Consider the following 19,221-nt stretch of genomic DNA (forward strand, 5'->3'; position numbering starts at 1 on the left):
TATGTACTGACTGACACAGCCCAACAGTGAAGAGAACCTTGTGAAAACCTTAATGCAGAAGGGCTCTTACCACCACTAGTCAATGTCTCAAGACTAAATTGATTGGAATTCTATTTTCAGTCACATTACTGGAAACAAGATGACAGTTTCAATTTGAAATCTAAAAGAAGCTCAAAAAGGCCTAGGAGGCTAGGAGATGAAGTACAGAATAATCCAGATCTCACCATATGTCTGCTGCAGAGGGACAAGAGAGAGCCATGAAAAAAAAAGTTTTGATCAGTCATGGAATTTGCTGAAAACAAACTGGCTCCCTATTTAAAAAAAGTAAATGGAGAACAAGCTATGAAGGAAAAATATTGCCATCTTGGTGCAGGCTGTACCTGCACCAAACTATTGTGACAGTCAGAACTATACGATATATCGTCAAAAACAATATCCCGATATGCAACTATCAATCTGCCCGCCATTCACTACTATCGATCCAGTCCCTAGCAGAAGCTGAGGAGGAGCCAGTTGCTAAGAGAGATGGGTCTTTGTGCTCTGCTCCCTCCTAGTTAATTAAATACTACTTTATCTGTTTCATGCCTTCAATGAGGGTACCTGGCATGAGCCCAAGCTGCTATACGTAGATAACCATGGCAATAAGACGTGATTAATGTGGGCCCCATTTGTACTGTGCGCCCTGCTGCTGTTTAAACACATTGTTTTTGTCTTAATATCCTGTTGATCCCAAACTGCACCTCTGAAAATGAATTCAAAGTGGCTCTTTGTGGAACACGTGTGTAATATCTGCATTGCAGGATCCTAATTCAGGAAGCCCATAAATTAATAAAAGACATGGCTTTGTTTTCCTATGTAAAACATGGCAGGTGTTGGGTACTTATGATCGTCAGCATCTGAACTTCTTGAGTGATTAGTGCTGCAGACAGGCAATATCAATTTCATGTCAACATCCTGCATTCATTCTGTGCCAGCTCTAATGGTTTTGCAGTCATCTGTAATCAAAGCAACCTTCCAGAAACAATGTTTTTCTTTCATTAACAGCATATCTATCAATGCTTTCCTGCGTTCCACCTCAATTAACAGCAACCATGAAGCCAAATTTAGTAAATTGATCATCCTAAGCTATATTGGGTACTTTATTCTGTGTTAGCATTTGTTTTACACAACTGACTATTGGACTTTGAGAAGAAACATTTTGAAATGAATGAATCATAGAAAGGTTTTTCCTGTATACAATATTTGAACTTGATGTGCTTCATTTGGCTGAACTATAATTATGCTGGTGCTGCACAGATCATCCAGGTGTGGGCTGGTATGAATTGATACACTATGTTCTGTATTGTTATCAAAGGAATTAGTTGAACATTATCAGGCTGTAGCCTGTCAGAATATTCCCTGTACGCCGAGGGCCTCATTACCAAGTGAAATGACTGCACTTAACAGATTCAGAATGTACCATTACTCACGCAAATCAGGCCAGAAAGAGAGAGAGAGAATAAATCAGAGTATTGAACTGGTGTTAATTTAACTTTGTAAAGGAACAAGTGATGAACAGCAATTTAAGTCAATTTAAAAATAGAAGCTTAAATAAACAAATGTACAGGTTAACCAGATACCATGGACACAACTCTAAATATCACTCATCCAATTATGATTTGATATTGTACATTTGAAATAGAAAAGCAGTTAACTAAAACACCCAACATTGGTGCAATTTATATTGCAAACAGAATTGACAATTTACCGCCACCTAGTGGTCTTTGTAGAATAAAAATGTACAAGTAATTTTGAACCAACCAATCCCAATCATAGGTGGCTCTTTCTAAATGAACTGAAGGAGAGACTGAGAGGAGAGGTGAGACCTTGGGGTTTCTGGATGAGGCCTCTCCCTGCACCAGGGATGTTTTCAGATGGCTGTACTGGGCTGGGTCTTGGGCCTGGGGGGACAGGCACCTCCACCCTCCCCACTGGGGCCTGGGTCTTCAGGGCTCCGGGGCTCTCCTTGGGGACCTGGGCTGCTGGTATCGGGAGAGCCAGGCCTCTTCCCAGGGAGGGGAACACAGGGAGAATGGGTGGTGTTTGGTCTTTCAACAGGGACCTCCCTCTGCCTGCCATTGTGTCCATCACTATCTCCAAGAGTCCTGGTGCTCTTGATTTAGCCACTGGGCTGACGACTCCAGACGGCTGTTTCCTGTAGCTCTGCTGGGCCTCTTGTGTCAGGGCACGGAGGTCAGAGGCCCCCAGGGTATTGCTGGGACAGGGTGTCTCTGCTGGGCCCTGCCCTGGTGCTGGGACTACAGGCGCCACTGCTGTGGGGACAGGAGGGTCTGGTTGTCTTTGGGTGGCTGTGTCCTGGCCCTGCCCATTCTGTGATGGGGGTAGGGGTCTGGGGTTGGAGCGCTCCAGCAGGCCCTGCTCAGTGACAGGGTAGCGGTCGACGGCCCACTTCTGGCGCGTCTGACGCGTGTGCTCCAACTCCCGCAGCTCCCTGGGCAGCTCCAGAACACTGCTCTGTAGACAGACACACAGCTGCCCATTAGCTTCTATATCATCACAACACACAGACATTTATATCTCAGACCATTACTGCCATGGAGATCTATTCATTTTTATGTCACTAAATATTCTCTCAACATTGCCATATGTACAGTAATGAGTAAGTGGCTCTGGATGTTTGAGGATGTAAATACTTTATCTGTGTGGTTGTGTTGGGTCGTGTGTGTGAAGCTCAGTGGCTCACCGAGCCGATGTTCTGCATGTGGACAGGTTCCTCTCGGCTGCCGCTGAGGTAGGAGTCCACCAGGCCTGTGTAGTCAGCCATGAGGGCATCCAGCAGCACCAGTCTCAGAGGCTGCAGGTGGATCACCGACAGGGCCATGACCTTCAGCAGGGACAAAGGGCAGGGACGCACGTACCACACCTCTTTGTCCTCCTACAGGTTTAATACAGACACACCGATACAGGTTTAGTACAGACACCTTGTAAACCTTTAACACACAAATACAAGTCTTTCAACAGTTCTGTTCCACTGAGACAAAGACACAAACACCACATCCATAATGCTGTGCTATGTTCCCTCCTTTAGGGTTCCGTACCTTGGTGAGCAGAGACTTGATGTTGAGAGAGGAGAGTTGTGACGAGGACATCTTCAAATGTAGGCTCACCACCTTCGGTAGGGTACTGACCCTGTCTGGCAGGAAGCCACCCGTCTCTGTGTAGAAGCACAGGATATCTGCCACCTATGGAGAAATAACATGACTACATTGCTGTGATAAGGCAGGTAGGATAACACCTGGTATGATGCCTACAGGTAAGTAAGAATCCATTCATAGAACAACAAAATTTAGGCTGCACACTCTACAGTATAGTACCTGTGTGTCAAAGACGTTGGTGAGATTTACTCCAAACTGAGCCATCAGACATCCGGCGAGGCTCCGGCAGTCATGAGTGACCTGAACAACAAATATATACAGACAGAAATTGCATGAGGTGGAAGTGAAATGGGATAATCTGTCAAACTCTCCCATCTAAATTACTCACCTTTAATATGTGGTTATTTTCTAGGATCATGGACAGGCCGTTCTTGAAGGCCCGGGCTCCAAGCAACAGGATGTCAAAGAGGTACACCTTGTTCTTAGTGGCAATCTACAAAGAGACATAGTTCAGTTCAAATTTCCAACGATGAAAAGTAATAGATTGTGTGAAATAAAACACACATATGTAAAAGCCTAGGTAGGAGCAGTCTCTTTCCTCACCTGCAGCCAACAGAGTCTCTCGTGCTGGAACGTCCCGACCCCGTCAGCTCCTATCCCGATCACCTGCTGCTTCCGGATGTGCATCATCTAGGTGGAGAGCATGACCAAGCAAGGAGCTAGAGAGTTCAATCCGTACGCCCACAGGACAGGACACACACCTCGTTAGGCTCCCACTAGATTCATTTCCCTCAAATATTATCCACCTTTGTATGCCAATAGGCTATGTAATGTGAAGCTTACACCCAGGGGCTAGGTGATATGAAACTGTGAGGGTTAGGTACTCACAGCAGGACCAAACTTCTCATGGAACTCATCAATGACCACAAAGTTGACATGGCTCTCATCATCATCATCATCATCTGAGGATGGCAGATATCTATTTGTAGTTCTACATAGATCATATAAACCAACTAATGACAAAAGCTAATGATTCAAATCTATGGCTTCTACTAGCTAAACATGTACAATATAGTATTTAACCTGAGGTCAACTCACTCAGTATGAGACCCTTCCTGTAAGGCTGGAACTCTGCCACTGTCAGGTGACCTTCAGGTCTGTGGTCACTGGTGTTATCTCTGAGCAGACAGTCTTTTGGTATTATTGCATGCAATACTAATGACACATTAATTTATCCGTGAGCAAAGTCAACTATTGTAAAATATGACAGATGCATACAAAGAATGATTCCATGGTTAGATAATCTTTCATCCATTCACTAATGACGTCAATATCGGACATACCGGTCAGACTGTGTTACATTTGGGAATTCCACTGAAAGATAGAAGGGTAACTAATAGTTATACATAGCAGAAGACCAGAGACGATTAGATTCAACTTGTAAAAGTAGCTAGTAATAATGACAGAAATAAAAGTGCACGATTCTGGCTGCCTACCATTGAGAATTTCATGTCCAAAGAATAGTTTCACTCCAGGGAATTTCCTTCCATTCTTGACATCCACAACTGAAAAAGATTAAACCCATACATTGCAGACTACTAGCTTCATGCAACAGTCAAAGACTAGCTAGCTACACTACTGTTAAAAAGTTTGGGGTCACTTAGAAATTTCCCCCAAGAATTGTCCTTTAAAATAACATAAAATTGATCAGAAATACAGTGTAAACATTGTTAATGTTGTAAATTACTATTGTAGCTGGAAATGGCTGATTTTTAATGGAATATCTACATAGAGTTGAAGTTGGAAGTTTACGTACACTTAGGTTGGAGTCATTAAAACTAGTTTTTCAACCACTCAACAAATTTCTTGTTAACAAACTCTAGTTTTGGCAAGTCGGTTCAGACATCTACTTTGTGCATGAGTCATTTTTCCAACAATTGTATACAGACATATTATGTCTCTTAATCCCAATTCCAGTGGGTCAGAAGATCACATACACTAAGTTGACTGCCTTTAAACAGCTTGGAAAATTCCAGAATATGATGTCATGGCTTTAGAAGCTTCTGATAGGCTAATTGACATCATTTGAGTCAATTGGAGGTGTACCTGTGGATGCATTTCAAGGCCTACCTTCAAACTCAGTGCCTCTTTGCTTGACATCATGGGAAAATCAAATCAGCCAAAATTGTAGACCTCCACAAGTCTGGTTCATCCTTGGGAGCAATTTTCAAACGCCTGAAGGTACCACGTTCATATGTATAAACACCATGGGACCACGCAGCCGTCATACCGCTCAGGAAGGAGACGCGTTCTGTCTCCTAGAGATGAACGTACTGTGGTGTGAAAAGTGCAAATCAATCCCAGAACAACAGCAAAGGACCTTGTGAAGATGCTGGAGGAAACGGGTACAAAAGTATCTATATCCACATAACCTGAAATGGCGCTCAGCAAGGAAGAAGCCACTGCTCCAAAACTACCATAAAAAAGCCAGACTATGGTTTGCAACTTCACATGGGGGAAAAGATCGCACTTTTGGAGAAATGTCCTCTGGTCTGATGAAACAAAAATAGAACTGTTTGGCCATAATGACCATCATTATGTTTTGGAGGAAAAAGGGGGAGGCTTGCAAACCGAAGAACACCATCTCAACCGTGAAGCACGGGGTGGCATCATCTTGTGGGGGTGCTTTGCTGCAGGAGGGACTGGTGCACTTCACAAAATAAATGGCATCATGAGGTAGGAAAATGATGTGGATATATTGAAGCAAGACATCAGTCAGGAAGTTAAAGCTTTGTTACAAATGGGTCTCCCAAATGGACAATGACCCCAAGCATAATCCCAAAGTTGTCGCAAAATGGCTTAAGGACAACAAAGTCAAGGTATTGGAGTGGCCATCACAAAGCCCTGACCGCAATCCTATAGAAAATGTGTGGGCAGAACTGAAAAAGCGTGTGAGAGCAAGGTGCCTACACACCTGACTCAGTTACACCAGCTCTTTCAGGAGGAATGGGCCAAAATTCACCCAACCTATTGTGGGAAGCTTGTGGAAGGCTACCTAAAACATTTGACCCAAGTTAAACCATTTAAAGGCAATGCTACCAAATACTAATTGAGTATGTAAACTTCTGACCCACTGGGAATGTGATGAAATAAAATCTGAAATAATTCACTACTATTATTCTGACATTTCACATTCTTAAAATAAAGTGGTGATCCTAACTGACTTAAGACAGGGAATTATTACTAGGATTAAATGTCAGGAATTGTGAAACTGACTTCAACTGTAGACGTACAGAGGCTCATTATCAGCAACCATCACTCCGGTGTTCCAATGGCACGTGTTAGCTAATCCAAGTTTTTCATCTTAAAAGGCTAATTGATCATTAGAAAACCCATTTGCAATTGTTAGCACAGCTGTAAACTGTTGTTTTGATTAAAGCAGAAAAAAAAACAGAAACAAAGATCTTTCTTCTGAAACTCGTTAGTCTATTCTTGTTCTGAGAAATGAAGGCCATTCCATGCGAGAAATTGCCAAGAAACTGAAGATCCCGGAACACAAACTGGCTCTAACCAGAATACAAAGAGGAACGGGATGCTCCGGTGCACAACTGAGCAAGAGGACAAGTACATTGGAGTGTCTAGTTTGAGAAACAGACGCCTCACAAGTCCTCAACTGGCAGCTTCATTAAATAGTACCCGCAAAACACCAGTCAACGTCAACAGTGAAGAGGCGACTCTGGGATGCTGGCCTTCTAAGCAGAGTTGCAAAGAAAAGGACATATCTCAGACTGGTCAATACAAAGATTAAGATGAGAAAAAGAACAGACACTGGACAGAAGAACTCTGTCTAGAAGGCCAGCATCCCGGACTCGCCTCTTCACTGTTGACGTTGAGACTGGTGTTTTACGGGTACTATTTAGTGAAGCTGCCAGTTGAGGACTTGAGGCATTAAAATTATTTCACAATACTGATGGATTAGCTCCTATAGAGATATTACCATCTATGGCTGCAAATATTAAGGCGTATTATTCTAATGTAATTTTTTTAAAGCTCTAAAATCACAGATTTGGCACATTACTGCACACATCAGGCTACACATATGCTCCCTCTAATTTTCCATCTCTCTCCCCTCCCGGAGAACCTGAGCCCTAGGACCATGCCTCAGGACTACCTGGCCTGACGATTCCTGGCTGTCCCCGTCCCCAGTTCACCTGATCGTGCTGCTGATCCAGTTTCTGCTGCTCTGCCTGCGGCTATGGAACCCTGACCTGTTCACCGGACGTGCTAACTTGTCCCGGACCTAATGTTTCGACCCTCTCTCCCTCAATGCTTGTGTAACGGATGTGAAATGGCTAGCTAGTTAGCTGTGGTGCGTGAGCTTCCTCAAGCCATAGACTGTAAAAAGAAACCTTGAACGCACTGCAAAGTTGATCATGTGAGATTAACACTTATAACCATGACTAGTGAGACTCAATGAATACAGCGAAGAGCTGCTGTTTTATAAGTTCATGCCGTTATTCAGCACTGTCAACCCTTTGTTCAACAGTTTTATAAGCAATAAAATGCACATTCGCCCGACTTCCACTCATGCTACAACCAGCCCTGTAATGAAGGAGTATAACAAAGTGTTTTGATAAGCGTTATTATTTTCATCTCGTCTTTTAACGTCAAGGAATATTTTACTTTCTCTGGTCATAGGAGTAACATGAATTGGTGCATGAGGCAGAAATAATTCTGTACGACAAGTTTCGCCATCAGCTGGAAGACTGCCCTTTTCTCAGCGGATGGAGGGAGAGGAGGGACTATGAGTCAGGTGAGAGGGCGCTGCTCCATCCCTCCCCTCAGTCTGCCCATCGGAAGCAGGCAGTCAGTCCAGTAAAAAACTAATATTATACTCACTCAGCCATGCCTTGCAAGTAATACAACAAATTACATATTACCTGTGTGATCATATACCTAACATTTTTAAACCATTTGAAAAAGAACATTGGGCAATTACAGCATAGCCAATATGCAGTGATAGGTCCAAGTAGGCTGTAGCCTACTTTTTACTGAAAAGTTTTGAATTGCTTAATGTTGCATAGGCTTACGTTTAAGTAATGTAAAGAAAAACTGAGCAGTGGTTCTCATTTTGCATTTTGACTCAGAAAATGATCGACTCCAAAAAGGTTGGTGACCACTGCTCTATAACCACTGTTATTATTACTTGACCCTGCTGGTCATCTATGAACGTGTAAACATCTTGAAGAACGACCTGGTTCTCCACCAGGCAGAGCCAGAAGAGGACTGGTCTTCCTTCAGAGCCTGGTCCTAGGGTCATGCCTTTCTAGGGAGTTTTTCCTAGCCACTGTGCTTCTAAATCTGTGGGGTTTTAGGCTGGGTTCTGTATAAGCACTTTGACATCTGCTGATGTAAAAATGGCTTTATAAATACATTTGACTTTGAGATGCTTTCGTGAAACGGGGTCCAGGTCAGTCTCTAGCACACGCGCACACCTTTCTGGAAAAACCGCCTTTGCTGGCTAACTAACGTTAGCTACCATAGCAAACTTGCTGAGCTGAATGTGATCAGATACCGTGGAGATTCTTTGCAAAAAAATATGACCATGTAAAACAGTTCATCAAGATAATGTAAGTCAGTAAATTTATTTTATATCTTACCGTCCTCTAAAATCACAGTTTTATTGGCGTTTATCCGCTGAACAATTCCAAGGAAAGTCGCAGTCTTGAGGGTCAATTTGATGCGCTTTCTCTTGAAGCTATCCATGAATTGAAAGTCGTCCATGGTCATCTTTCTAAACAACAATTGCTATGCTTGTTGTCCAATGTATCAAGCGAAGTTAAAGCTAATGACAGCGAATCAATCTCTGTCGATACTTTTTTTTTTTAACCAACATGTGCCTTGACCAAAGCAGGTGCGAGGAATCAACTACGTGAACGTGATTGATTGACGGCCAGGGGGTGGAGCGTGTGAGGGGTCAGGCCATACAGTCGCATAGAGATGGGTAGCTAGAGAACGCAACATTGTACATGTCCCAAATGGCATCTGCGAGAGCTGATGTAGTTACCACAGCCACAGTTACAAACCCCGCCTATTTTTTATTTATTTTTTATTTAACTAGGCAAGTAAGTTAAGAACAAATTCTTATTTTACATTGACGGCCTACCCGTATTTTTACAGTATTTTCTTAATATATGATTTAAACCAAACCTTAGCCACGCCACTAACCTTATGCCTAACCTAGCGATTTTTTCCCCCCTTCATTTTATAACCATAACATCACATTACGATATAGCCAATTTTGAATTTGTGGCTGTGGTAACAAGTGGAAACCGTGAGAAAATGGGCAGCGCCATCTCCATTCTGAAGTAGTCAATTTTCTTCCGCGACTACTTGAGTTGGTAAACAAACTGAAAGGTTCCAAACTGCCACCTATAGTGTGTTGTTTGAATAGGTATGATGCCATGCCTGGCTATTTACTGCCACTTTCAGTTATGGACCGTTTTCTCATGAGTATAATTCATTGGCTGATCCTTCCTGATGACCTGGATGGAATTATGTGATCCTTCCTTAACCCATAGGAAGTCCCACCTAGTTGACTACTTAAAAATGGTGAAAGACCTCAATGGAGCTGCTCATGCTAAAACAGGTTTTTGGGCCCTAGAGTGCTCTATCTCTGTGGTCAGGCATCACCAGGCAACCTTCTTCTTCTTCTATATAATGGCGGGCCACAAACAAACATTTAAGGTCCATGCCACTACCTATTGTTTCAGCTCGACCTTGCATGATGCTTGACAATAAATACTCCTTTCAATATTGATTGTTGTCAATAACCATGCTTCCGTCTACAGTTTTTATGTGAGTAAAGTCATATCGTATATACAAATTTAAAAAATAACCACAGCTGTGATGAAAACAGGAAGTTTCGGTGTAATTGTATAAATGCTGACAGATAATTTGTTTGTTTGACATGGTGGGAAGTTTTTGTGCAGGCAGTGGTGGAAAAAGTACTAAATTGTCAGACTTGAGTAAAAGTAAAGATACCTTCATAGAAAATGGCTCAGGTAAAAGTCACCCAGTAAAATACTACTTGAGTAAAAATATAACATGATTTTGGTTTTAAATATATAAGTATCAAAAGTAAATGGAATTGCTGGGGGGCAGTATTGAGTAGCTTGGATGAATAAGTTGCCCAAAGTAAACGGCCTGTTCCTCAGTCTCAGTTGCTAATATATGCATATTATTATTCGTATTGGGTAGAAAACACTCTAAAGTTTCTAAAACTGTTTGAATGATGTCTGTGAGTATAACAGAACTCATATGTTAGGCAAAATCCTGAGGAGAAATCAAAACAGGAAGTGAAAAATCTGAGCTTGGTATGTATTCACCATAGTTCCCATTGAAATCCCCTTTAGATATTAATGATGTTGCACTTCCTAGGGCTTCCACCAGATGTCAACCGTCTATAGTAATTTGAATGAGACTTCTACTGTGTTGTGGGACTGAATGAGAGCAGAATCTATCAGGTGACTGGCAGTCAGCCATTTTCTGATCACGTTGAGCATTCCTCATGATATCCACTTGTGTTCCATTGCTCATCAAGACACAAAGGAATACTCCGGTTGGAACTTTATTGAAGCTATATGTTAAAAACATCCTAATGATTCATGTTGTACTTAGTTTGAAATGTTGAAGTTTTTGTCCAACATAACGCTGACCAGAATGAGTGTTTGGATATTTATACCAAACGCGCTAACAAAAGGAGGTATTTGGACATAAATAACGGACATTATCGAATAAAACAAACATTTATTGTGGACCTGGGATTCCTAGAGTGCTTTCTGATGAAGATCATCAAAGGTAAGGGAATATTTATCATGTTATTTCTTGTTTATGTTGACGCCAACATGACTATTTTTCTCTGAGCTCCGTCTCAGATTATTGCATGGTTTGCTTATTCTGTAAAGTTTTTTTGAAATCAGACACAGCAGTTGCATTAAGGAGAGGTATATCTATAATTCCATGTGTATAACTTGTATTATCATCTACATTTATGATTAGTATTTCTGTTGAAAGATGTGGCTATGCAAAATCACTGGATGTTTTTGGAACTAGTGAATGTAACGCGCCAATGTAAACTCATATTTTGATAAATATGAACTTTATCAAACAAAACATACATGTATTGTGTAACATGAAGTCCTATGAGTGTCATCTGATGAAGATCATCAAAGGTTAGTGATTCATTTTATCTCTATTTGTGCTTTTTGTGACTGCTATCTTTGTCTGGAAAAAATGGCTGTGTTTATTGTCGTTTGGTGGTGACCTAACATAATCGTTTGTGGGACTTTTGCTGTAAAGCATATTTGAAATCGGACACTGTGGTGGGATTAACAACAAGATAACTCATGATAAGTGCGTTAATTTGACAATTTTTCTTTAAAAATTCATAGTATGCTTTTGGGTTTCAGGGAAAATGAATGAAGTAAAAAGTACATTACTTTCTTTAGGAATGTAGTGAAGTAAAAGATGGTGTCTTGCTAATTGCCTATAATTTCCACCTGTTGTCTATTCCATTTGCACAACAGCATTTGAAATTTATTGTCAATCAGTGTTGCTTCCTGGACAGTGGACAGTTTGATTTCACAGAAGTGTGATTGACTTGGAGTTACATTGTGTTGTTTAAGTGTTCCCTTTATTTTTTTGAGCAATGTACTTTACACCATTGTGTGTATGTAAAATTAATTCATGCTTGAAATGTCGCCGGGAATGCCTTTATGCGCAAATATTGATATAATCACCATCATACGCCTCAGGAAACCATGCAGTTTATTAAACTACAGATTACATATATTATGATGAACTTCACAGGGTGGTGAAAGTGCAATTGATGAGCTTGATTCTGCTTTCCAATAAATATCGAGGGTCTCTCCGTTTGACAAATAAAAATATTCTCGCTCTTATCCATAATAATCTCATCATGTAGACTAGCCAACCAGGCACAGGCTACCTGCACTGTATATGTGCAGGTGCCAAGACCAGAGTAGGGACATTTTCTATTTAACAAACTATCGGTAGAGTTGAAAATACAATGGAAACACATTGAACTTCAGATTTTTATTTGGTACATGAGAACTTAAGCGAAAAGTACATTTTGTGTACACTATCATAACGCACATATTTTTTTTATCTGCAACAAGTTCAGTTGGTGGAAACATACCACTGGTGGGAAAATATGCATATTTTCTTCATGCGGATTCTATTTGCATGAAAATCTGTCACCAATTGGATGGAAACCTAGCTAGTGTCACTCAGAGCCACCGGAAAACGTGTGGCATTTGCCCCAGTACTTTTCACACCACTTTCAAAGCAGCAGCACCGACCGGGACAGTTATTTCTCAGCACGTCATTGAATGCTTCTGAAGCTAAGCAGGGTTGGTCCTTGTCAGTTCCTGGATGGGAGACCAGATGCTGCTGGAAGTGGTGTTGGAGGGCCAGTAGGAGGCACTCTTTCCTCTGGTCTAAAAAAAAAAAAAAAAAAAAAAATATCCCAATGCCCCAGGACACTGCCCTGTGTAGGGTGCCATCTTTCGGATGGGACGTTAAACACGTGTCCTGACTCTCTGAGGTCATTAAAGATCCCATGGCACTTATCGTAAGAGTAGGGGTGTTAACCCCGGTGTCCTGGCTAAATTCCCAATCTGGCCCTCAAACCATCACGGTCACCAAATAATCCCCAGTTTACAATTGGCTCATTCCTCCCTCTCCTCTCCCCTGTAACTATTTTCCAGGTCGTTGATGCAAATGAGAACGTGTTCTCAGTCAACTTACCTGGTAAAATAACGGACAAATAAATAAATAAATGCCATTGAATTGCATCACTAATCTCATATGTAATGCTGTATTCTATTCTCCTGTATCTTACTCTATGCCTCTCTGACATTGCTCATTGCTGACATGACTTAGATTTGTGTGTATTGTTGTGAAATTGTTAGATATTACTTGTTAGATATTACTGCACTGTTGGAGCTAGAAAGACAAGCATTTAGCTACACCCGCAATAACATCTGCAAAACATGTGTATGTGACCAATAACATTTGATTTGATTTTGAAGACTACACCATTGAAGACTACACACAGAACAGTTGTGCTATTTGTATTTGAGCAATATGATTGGCAGTTCATTCAAGCACTACTACACTCCTGATAGTCACAACTTCTCCAGCACTCGAGCAGTACAGAAGGCACAGACGTCAATTCAACATCTATTTCATGTTGGTTCAATGTAATTTAATTGAAATGACGTGGAAACAACATTGATTCAACCAGTGTGTCCCCAGTGGGTAGCTACGTTCACACAGTACACAGGAGCTGTCCTGAGCAAAAAGAAGCGCCCATCAATCAACTCGCTGAGCTTATTTATTTTAGGGAAAGTGATTTACAAAAGTAAACCTTCAATAGTGAACATATTAGAAATTTCTGACTACTGTTGATAGTCTGCAAAAATAAAGATACGAAAAAATACATTTTAGCATTCGTCTTGGCTAGTCTATGAGACCAGGCTGATCCACCCTCACCAATCACCCTCCTTTAGTTTTTTGCCTTAAGTAACCTGTCTTATGTAACCGCACCAAAAGTAACATATCATGCTAATTTGAGTGTCCCGGATTTACATTTACTATGTTACGTCTAGTCTACGAGACCAGGCTGTGTAGCCAGGTCAATATATCTTTTCGACCGCAATTGTCTTAGAGGGGCAGCGTCCTATTATCAAAATGACATTAGAAACAAAAATTACTGAAATTAATACAATGCAATTCTACGGAATAGAGTAATGAAATAATATGAAACAGCTTTTTAATACATTGAGAATTTGATACTATAAGTTCCTATATGCAAAAGATGATTCTGAGATAATTACCTTTAAAGTTCTGAACCCTGATTGGTTTGAATGGTGTCAATACAGGACTAAGATCGAATAATACTACACTGACTCTGACGCTCGTCGGATGTGGCAGGACTTGCAAACCATTACAGACTACAAAGGGAAGCACAGTCGAGAGCTGCCCAGTGACACGAGCCTAGCAGATGAGCTAAACTACCAGCTCTCATGCACCAGCTGTTCTGGAAGAGTGTGTGATCACACTCTCCTCAGCTGATGTGAGTAAGACCTTTAAACAGGTCAACATTCACAAGGCCGTTGGGCCAGACGGATTACCAGGACGTGTACTGCGAGCATGCGTTGACCAACTGGCAAGTGTCTTCACTGACATTTTCAACCTCTCCCTGTCTGAGTCTGTAATACCAACATGTTTTAAGCAGACCACCATAGTGCCTGTGCAAGGTAACCTGCCTAAACGACTCACGTCTGTAGCCATGAAGTTCTTCAAAAGGCTTGTCATGGCTCACATCAACACCATTATCCCAGAAACCCTAGACCCACTCCAATTTGCATACTGCCCCAACAAATCCACAGATGATGCAATCTCTATTGCACTCCACACTGCCCTTTAACCACCTGGACAAAAGGATTTTTTAAATATTTTTTTTATTTCACCTTTATTTAACCTGGTAAGTTCTCATTTACAACTGCGACCTGGCCAAGATAAAGCATAGCAGTGTGAACAGACAACAACACAGAGTTACACATGGAGTAAACAATAAACAAGTCAATAACACAGTAGAAAATTTTTAAAAAAGAGTCTATATACATTGTGTGCAAAAGGCATGAGGAGGTAGGCGAATAATTACAATTTAGCAGATTAACACTGGAGTGATAAATGATCAGATGGTCATGTGCAGGTAGAGATACTGGTGTGCAAAAGAGCAGAAAAGTAAATAAATAAAAACAGTATGGGGATGAGGTAGGTAAATTGGGTGGGCTATTTACCGATGGACTATGTACAGCTGCAGCGATCGGTTAGCTGCTCAGATAGCAGATGTTTAAAGTTGGTGAGGGAGATAAAAGTCTCCAACTTCAACGATTTTTACAATTCGTTCCAGTCACAGGCAGCAGAGAACTGGAAGGAAAGGCGGCCAAATGAGGTGTTGGCTTTAGGGATGATCAGTGAGATACACCTGCTGGAGCACGTGCTACGGGTGGGTGTTGCCATCGTGACCAGTGAACTGAGATAAGGCGGAGCTTTACCTAGTATGGACTTGTAGATGACCTGGAGCCAGTGGGTCTGGCGACGAATATGTAGCGAGAGCCAGCCGACTAGAGCATACAGGTCGCAGTGGTGGGTGGTATAAGGTGCTTTAGTAACAAAGCGGATGGCACTGTGATAAACTGCATCCAGTTTGCTGAGTAGAGTATTGGAAGCCATTTTGTAGATGACATCGCCAAAGTCGAGGATCGGTAAGATAGTCAGTTTTACTAGGGTAAGTTTGGCAGCATGAGTGAAGGAGGCTTTGTTGCGAAATAGAAAGCCGATTCTAGATTTGATTTTGGATTGGAGATGTTTGATATGAGTCTGGAAGGAGAGTTTACAGTCTAGCCAGACACCTAAGTACTTATAGATGTCCACATATTCTAGGTCGGAACCATCCAGGGTGGTGATGCTAGTCGGGCGTGCGGGTGCAGGCAGCGAATGGTTGAAAAGCATGCATTTGGTTTTACTAGCGTTTAAGAGCAGTCGGAGGCCATGGAAGGAGTGTTGTATGGCATTGATGCTCATTTGGAGGTTAGTTAGCACAGTGTCCAAGGAAGGGCCAGAAGTATACAGAATGGTGTCGTCTGCGTAGAGGTGGACCAGGGAATCGCCCACAGTAAGAGCAACATCATTGATATATACAGAGAAAAGAGTCGGCCCGAGAATTGAACCCTGTGGCACCCCCATAGAGACTGCCAGAGGACCGGACAACATGCCCTCTGATTTGACACACTGAACTCTGTCTGCGAAGTAGTTGGTGAACCAGGCAAGGCAGTCATTAGAAAAACCGAGGCTACTGAGTCTGCCGATAAGAATATAGTGATTGACAGAGTCGAAAGCCTTGGCCAGGTCGATGAAGACGGCTGCACAGTACAGTCTTTTATCGATGACGGTTATGATATCGTTTAGTACCTTGAGCGTGGCTGAGGTGCACCCGTGACCGGCTCGGAAACCAGATTGCACAGCGGAGATGGGATTCGAGATCAGTGATCTGTTTGTTGACTTGGCTTTCGAAGACCTTAGATAGGCAGGGCAGGATGGATATAGGTCTGTAACAGTTTGGGTCCAGAGTTTCTCCCCCTTTGAAGAGGGGGATGACCGCGGCAGCTTTCCAGTCCTTGGGGATCTCAGACGATATGAAAGAGAGGTTGAACAGGCTGGTAATAGGGGTTGCGACAATGGCGGCGGATAGTTTCAGAAATCGAGAGTCCAGATTGTCAAGCCCAGCTGATTTGTACGGGTCCAGGTTTTGCAGCTCTTTCAGAACATCTGCTATCTGGATTTGGGTAAAGGAGAAGCTGGGGAGGCTTGGGCGAGTAGCTGCGGGGGGCGAGCGGAGCTGTTGGCCGAGGTTGGAGTAGCCAGGAGGAAGGCATGGCCAGCTGTTGAGAAATGCTTGTTGAAGTTTTCGATTATCATGGATTTATCGGTGGTGACCGTGTTTCCTAGCCTCAGTGCAGTGGGCAGCTGGGACTTTACAGTGTCTCAGAACTTTTTGGAGTTAGAGCTACAGGATGCAAATTTCTGCTTGAAAAAGCTGGCCTTTGCTTTCCTGACTGACTGCGTGTATTGGTTCCTGACTTCCCTGAACAGTTGCATATCGCGGGGACTATTCGATGCTATTGCAGTCCGCCACAGGATGTTTTTGTGCTGGTCGAGAGCAGTCAGGTCTGGAGTGAACCATCTGTTCTTAGTTCTGCATTTTTTGAACGGAGCATGCTTATCTAAGATGGTGAGGAAGTTACTTTTAAAGAATGACCAGGCATCCTCAACTGACGCAGGATGAGGTCAGTGTCCTTCCAGGATACCCGGGCCAGGTCGATTGGAAAGGCCTGCTCACAGAAGTGTTTTAGGGAGCGTTTGACAGTGATTAGGGGTGGTCATTTGACTGCGGACCCGTAGCGGATACAGGCAATGAGGCAGTGATCGCTGAGATCCTGAATGAAGACAGCGAAGGTGTATTTGGAGGGCCAGTTGGTCAGGATAACGTCTGAGGGTGCCCTTGTTTACAGATTTAGGGTTGTACCTGGTGAGTTCCTTGATGATTTGTGTGAGATTGAGGACATCTAGCTTAGATTGTAGGACTGCCGGGGTGTTAAGCATATCCCAGTTTAGGTTACCTAGCAGAACAAACTCTGAAGCTAGATGCGGGGCGATCAATTCACAAATGGTGTCCAGGGCACAGCTGGGAGCTGAGGGGGGTCGGTAGCAGGCGGCAACAGTGAGAGACTTATTTCTGGAGAGATTAATTTTTTTAATTAGAAGTTCGAACTGTTTGGGTATGGACCTGGAAAGTATGACATTACTGCTATTACTGCTATCTCTGCAGTAGACTGCAACTCCTCCCCCTTTAGCAGTCCTATCTTGATGGAAAATGTTATAGTTGGGTATGGAAATCTCAGAATTTTTGGTGGCCTTCTCACCTATGATATCTTGACTTCTGCGATGTCATTTACAAAATAGCCTCCAACACTCTACTCAGCAAATTGAATTCAGTCTATCACAGTGCCATCCGTTTTGTCACCAAAGCCCCACATACTATACTACCCACCACTGCGATCCGTATGCTCTCGTTGGCTGGCCCTCGCTTCATATTTGTCGCCAAACCCACTGGCTCCAGGTCATCTATAAGTCTTTGCTAGGTAAAGCCCCACCTTATCTCAGCTCACCATAGCAGCACCCACCCGTAGCATGTTCTCCAGCAGGTACATTTCACTGGTCAACCTCAAAGCCAACACCTAATTTGGCCGCCTTTCCTTCCAGTTATCTGCTGCCAATGACTGGAACGAATTGCAAAAATCACTGAAGCTGGAAACTCATATCTCCCTCACTAACTTTAAGCACCAGCTGTCAGAGCAGCTCACAGATCACTGCACCTGTACATAGCCCATCTTTAAATAGCCCATCCAACTACCTCATCCCCGTACTGTTATTTATTTATTTTTTGCTCCTTTGCACCCCAGTATCTCTACTTGCACGTTCATCTTCTGCACGTCTCACTCCAGTGTTTCATTGCTGAATTGTAATTATTTTGCCACTGTGGCCTATTTATTGCCTTTACCTCCCTTATCTTACCTAATTTGCACACACTGTATTAGACTTTTTTCCTGTTATGTTTTTGACTGTATGTTTGTTTATTTCATGCGTAACTCCGTGTTGTTGTTTGTCGCACTGCTTTGCTTTATCTTGGCCAGGTCGCAGTTGTAAATCAGAACTTGTTCTCAACTAGCCTACCTGGTTAAGTAAAAGGTGAATTAAAAAAAAGGAAGTCACTGTGTTGCAACAGTAGTACAGATTCCCGAACAATGTATCACAAACTAAAAAACATGCGCTGGAACTTTGGCGACTAGTAAGTATTTTTTAACTCCCGCTTTGGGCTGGATGTGACTATGTGTAGTTCATACACACATAATCTATGAGCATAATTAATGTTCTATCTCAATTAGCCACGAAATCTCTAGTTTGAAAGCGACTGTTCTCTGGAAGCCGAGCGGCGCCATTTTCCCTACATTTTTTCCCACGTGGGCCAGCCCCCTAGCAATTCGAGCTTCAGCCCCTCGCCGTTTGAGTGACAGCTAGCAAGATGCACACACATAGTAAAACAAAAGAGAGAGAGAGCAATGATGCGTTGCACATATGTGACGTAAGGGTCCCACGTGGGCACCACATTTGGCTCGTGAGCGCTACTTTCAGAACTACTGGTTAAAAAGTATACGAAAGTACCAGAGAATCGCTTTAAAGCACAGTCAAATTGAATCTACTTCAAACATCACAAAGCATTCTGGGGTGTGGGGTTAGACTGCACAGAGGGAACTATTATAGCTGTAAAGAGTTATTCACTTTCATAACCATTCAATGTGATGACTTCACCTCCCATAAAATAGAACAGTTAACTCAGAAGATAAGAAAGTAT

General features: G+C 42.5%; 1 protein-coding gene across 1 annotated transcript; it reads right to left on the reverse strand.

Moving 5' to 3' along the window:
• Positions 1 to 1,516: 1,516 nt before the first annotated feature.
• On the reverse strand, positions 1,517 to 9,024 carry LOC139383916 (exonuclease 3'-5' domain containing 1). Its single transcript, XM_071128525.1, has 11 exons — positions 8,816 to 9,024; positions 4,652 to 4,720; positions 4,499 to 4,529; positions 4,254 to 4,333; positions 4,044 to 4,117; positions 3,759 to 3,845; positions 3,544 to 3,648; positions 3,375 to 3,455; positions 3,099 to 3,242; positions 2,744 to 2,935; positions 1,517 to 2,514 (listed from the first exon to the last, which is right to left on the reverse strand). Exons 1-11 carry the CDS (start codon positions 8,943 to 8,945, stop codon positions 1,810 to 1,812), a joined length of 1,698 nt encoding a protein of 565 aa, XP_070984626.1. The 5' UTR covers positions 8,946 to 9,024; the 3' UTR covers positions 1,517 to 1,809.
• Positions 9,025 to 19,221: the final 10,197 nt, after the last annotated feature.

The sequence above is a fragment of the Oncorhynchus clarkii genome, chromosome 25 (assembly GCF_045791955.1).
Source record: "Oncorhynchus clarkii lewisi isolate Uvic-CL-2024 chromosome 25, UVic_Ocla_1.0, whole genome shotgun sequence".
Taxonomy (NCBI): domain Eukaryota; kingdom Metazoa; phylum Chordata; class Actinopteri; order Salmoniformes; family Salmonidae; genus Oncorhynchus; species Oncorhynchus clarkii.

What these genes read in the sequence shown, in the direction of transcription:
- LOC139383916 (XM_071128525.1), bottom strand. Translation starts at nt 8,945, where the DNA reads ATGACCATGGACGACTTTCAATTCATGGATAGCTTCAAGAGAAAGCGC. An exon ending in AATGTAACACAGTCTGACCG is followed by an intron (nt 4,334 to 4,498) that starts GTATGTCCGATA and finishes CTGTCTGCTCAG; the next exon opens with AGATAACACCAGTGACCACA. An exon ending in ACATGCAGAACATCGGCTCG is followed by an intron (nt 2,515 to 2,743) that starts GTGAGCCACTGA and finishes GTCTGTCTACAG; the next exon opens with AGCAGTGTTCTGGAGCTGCC.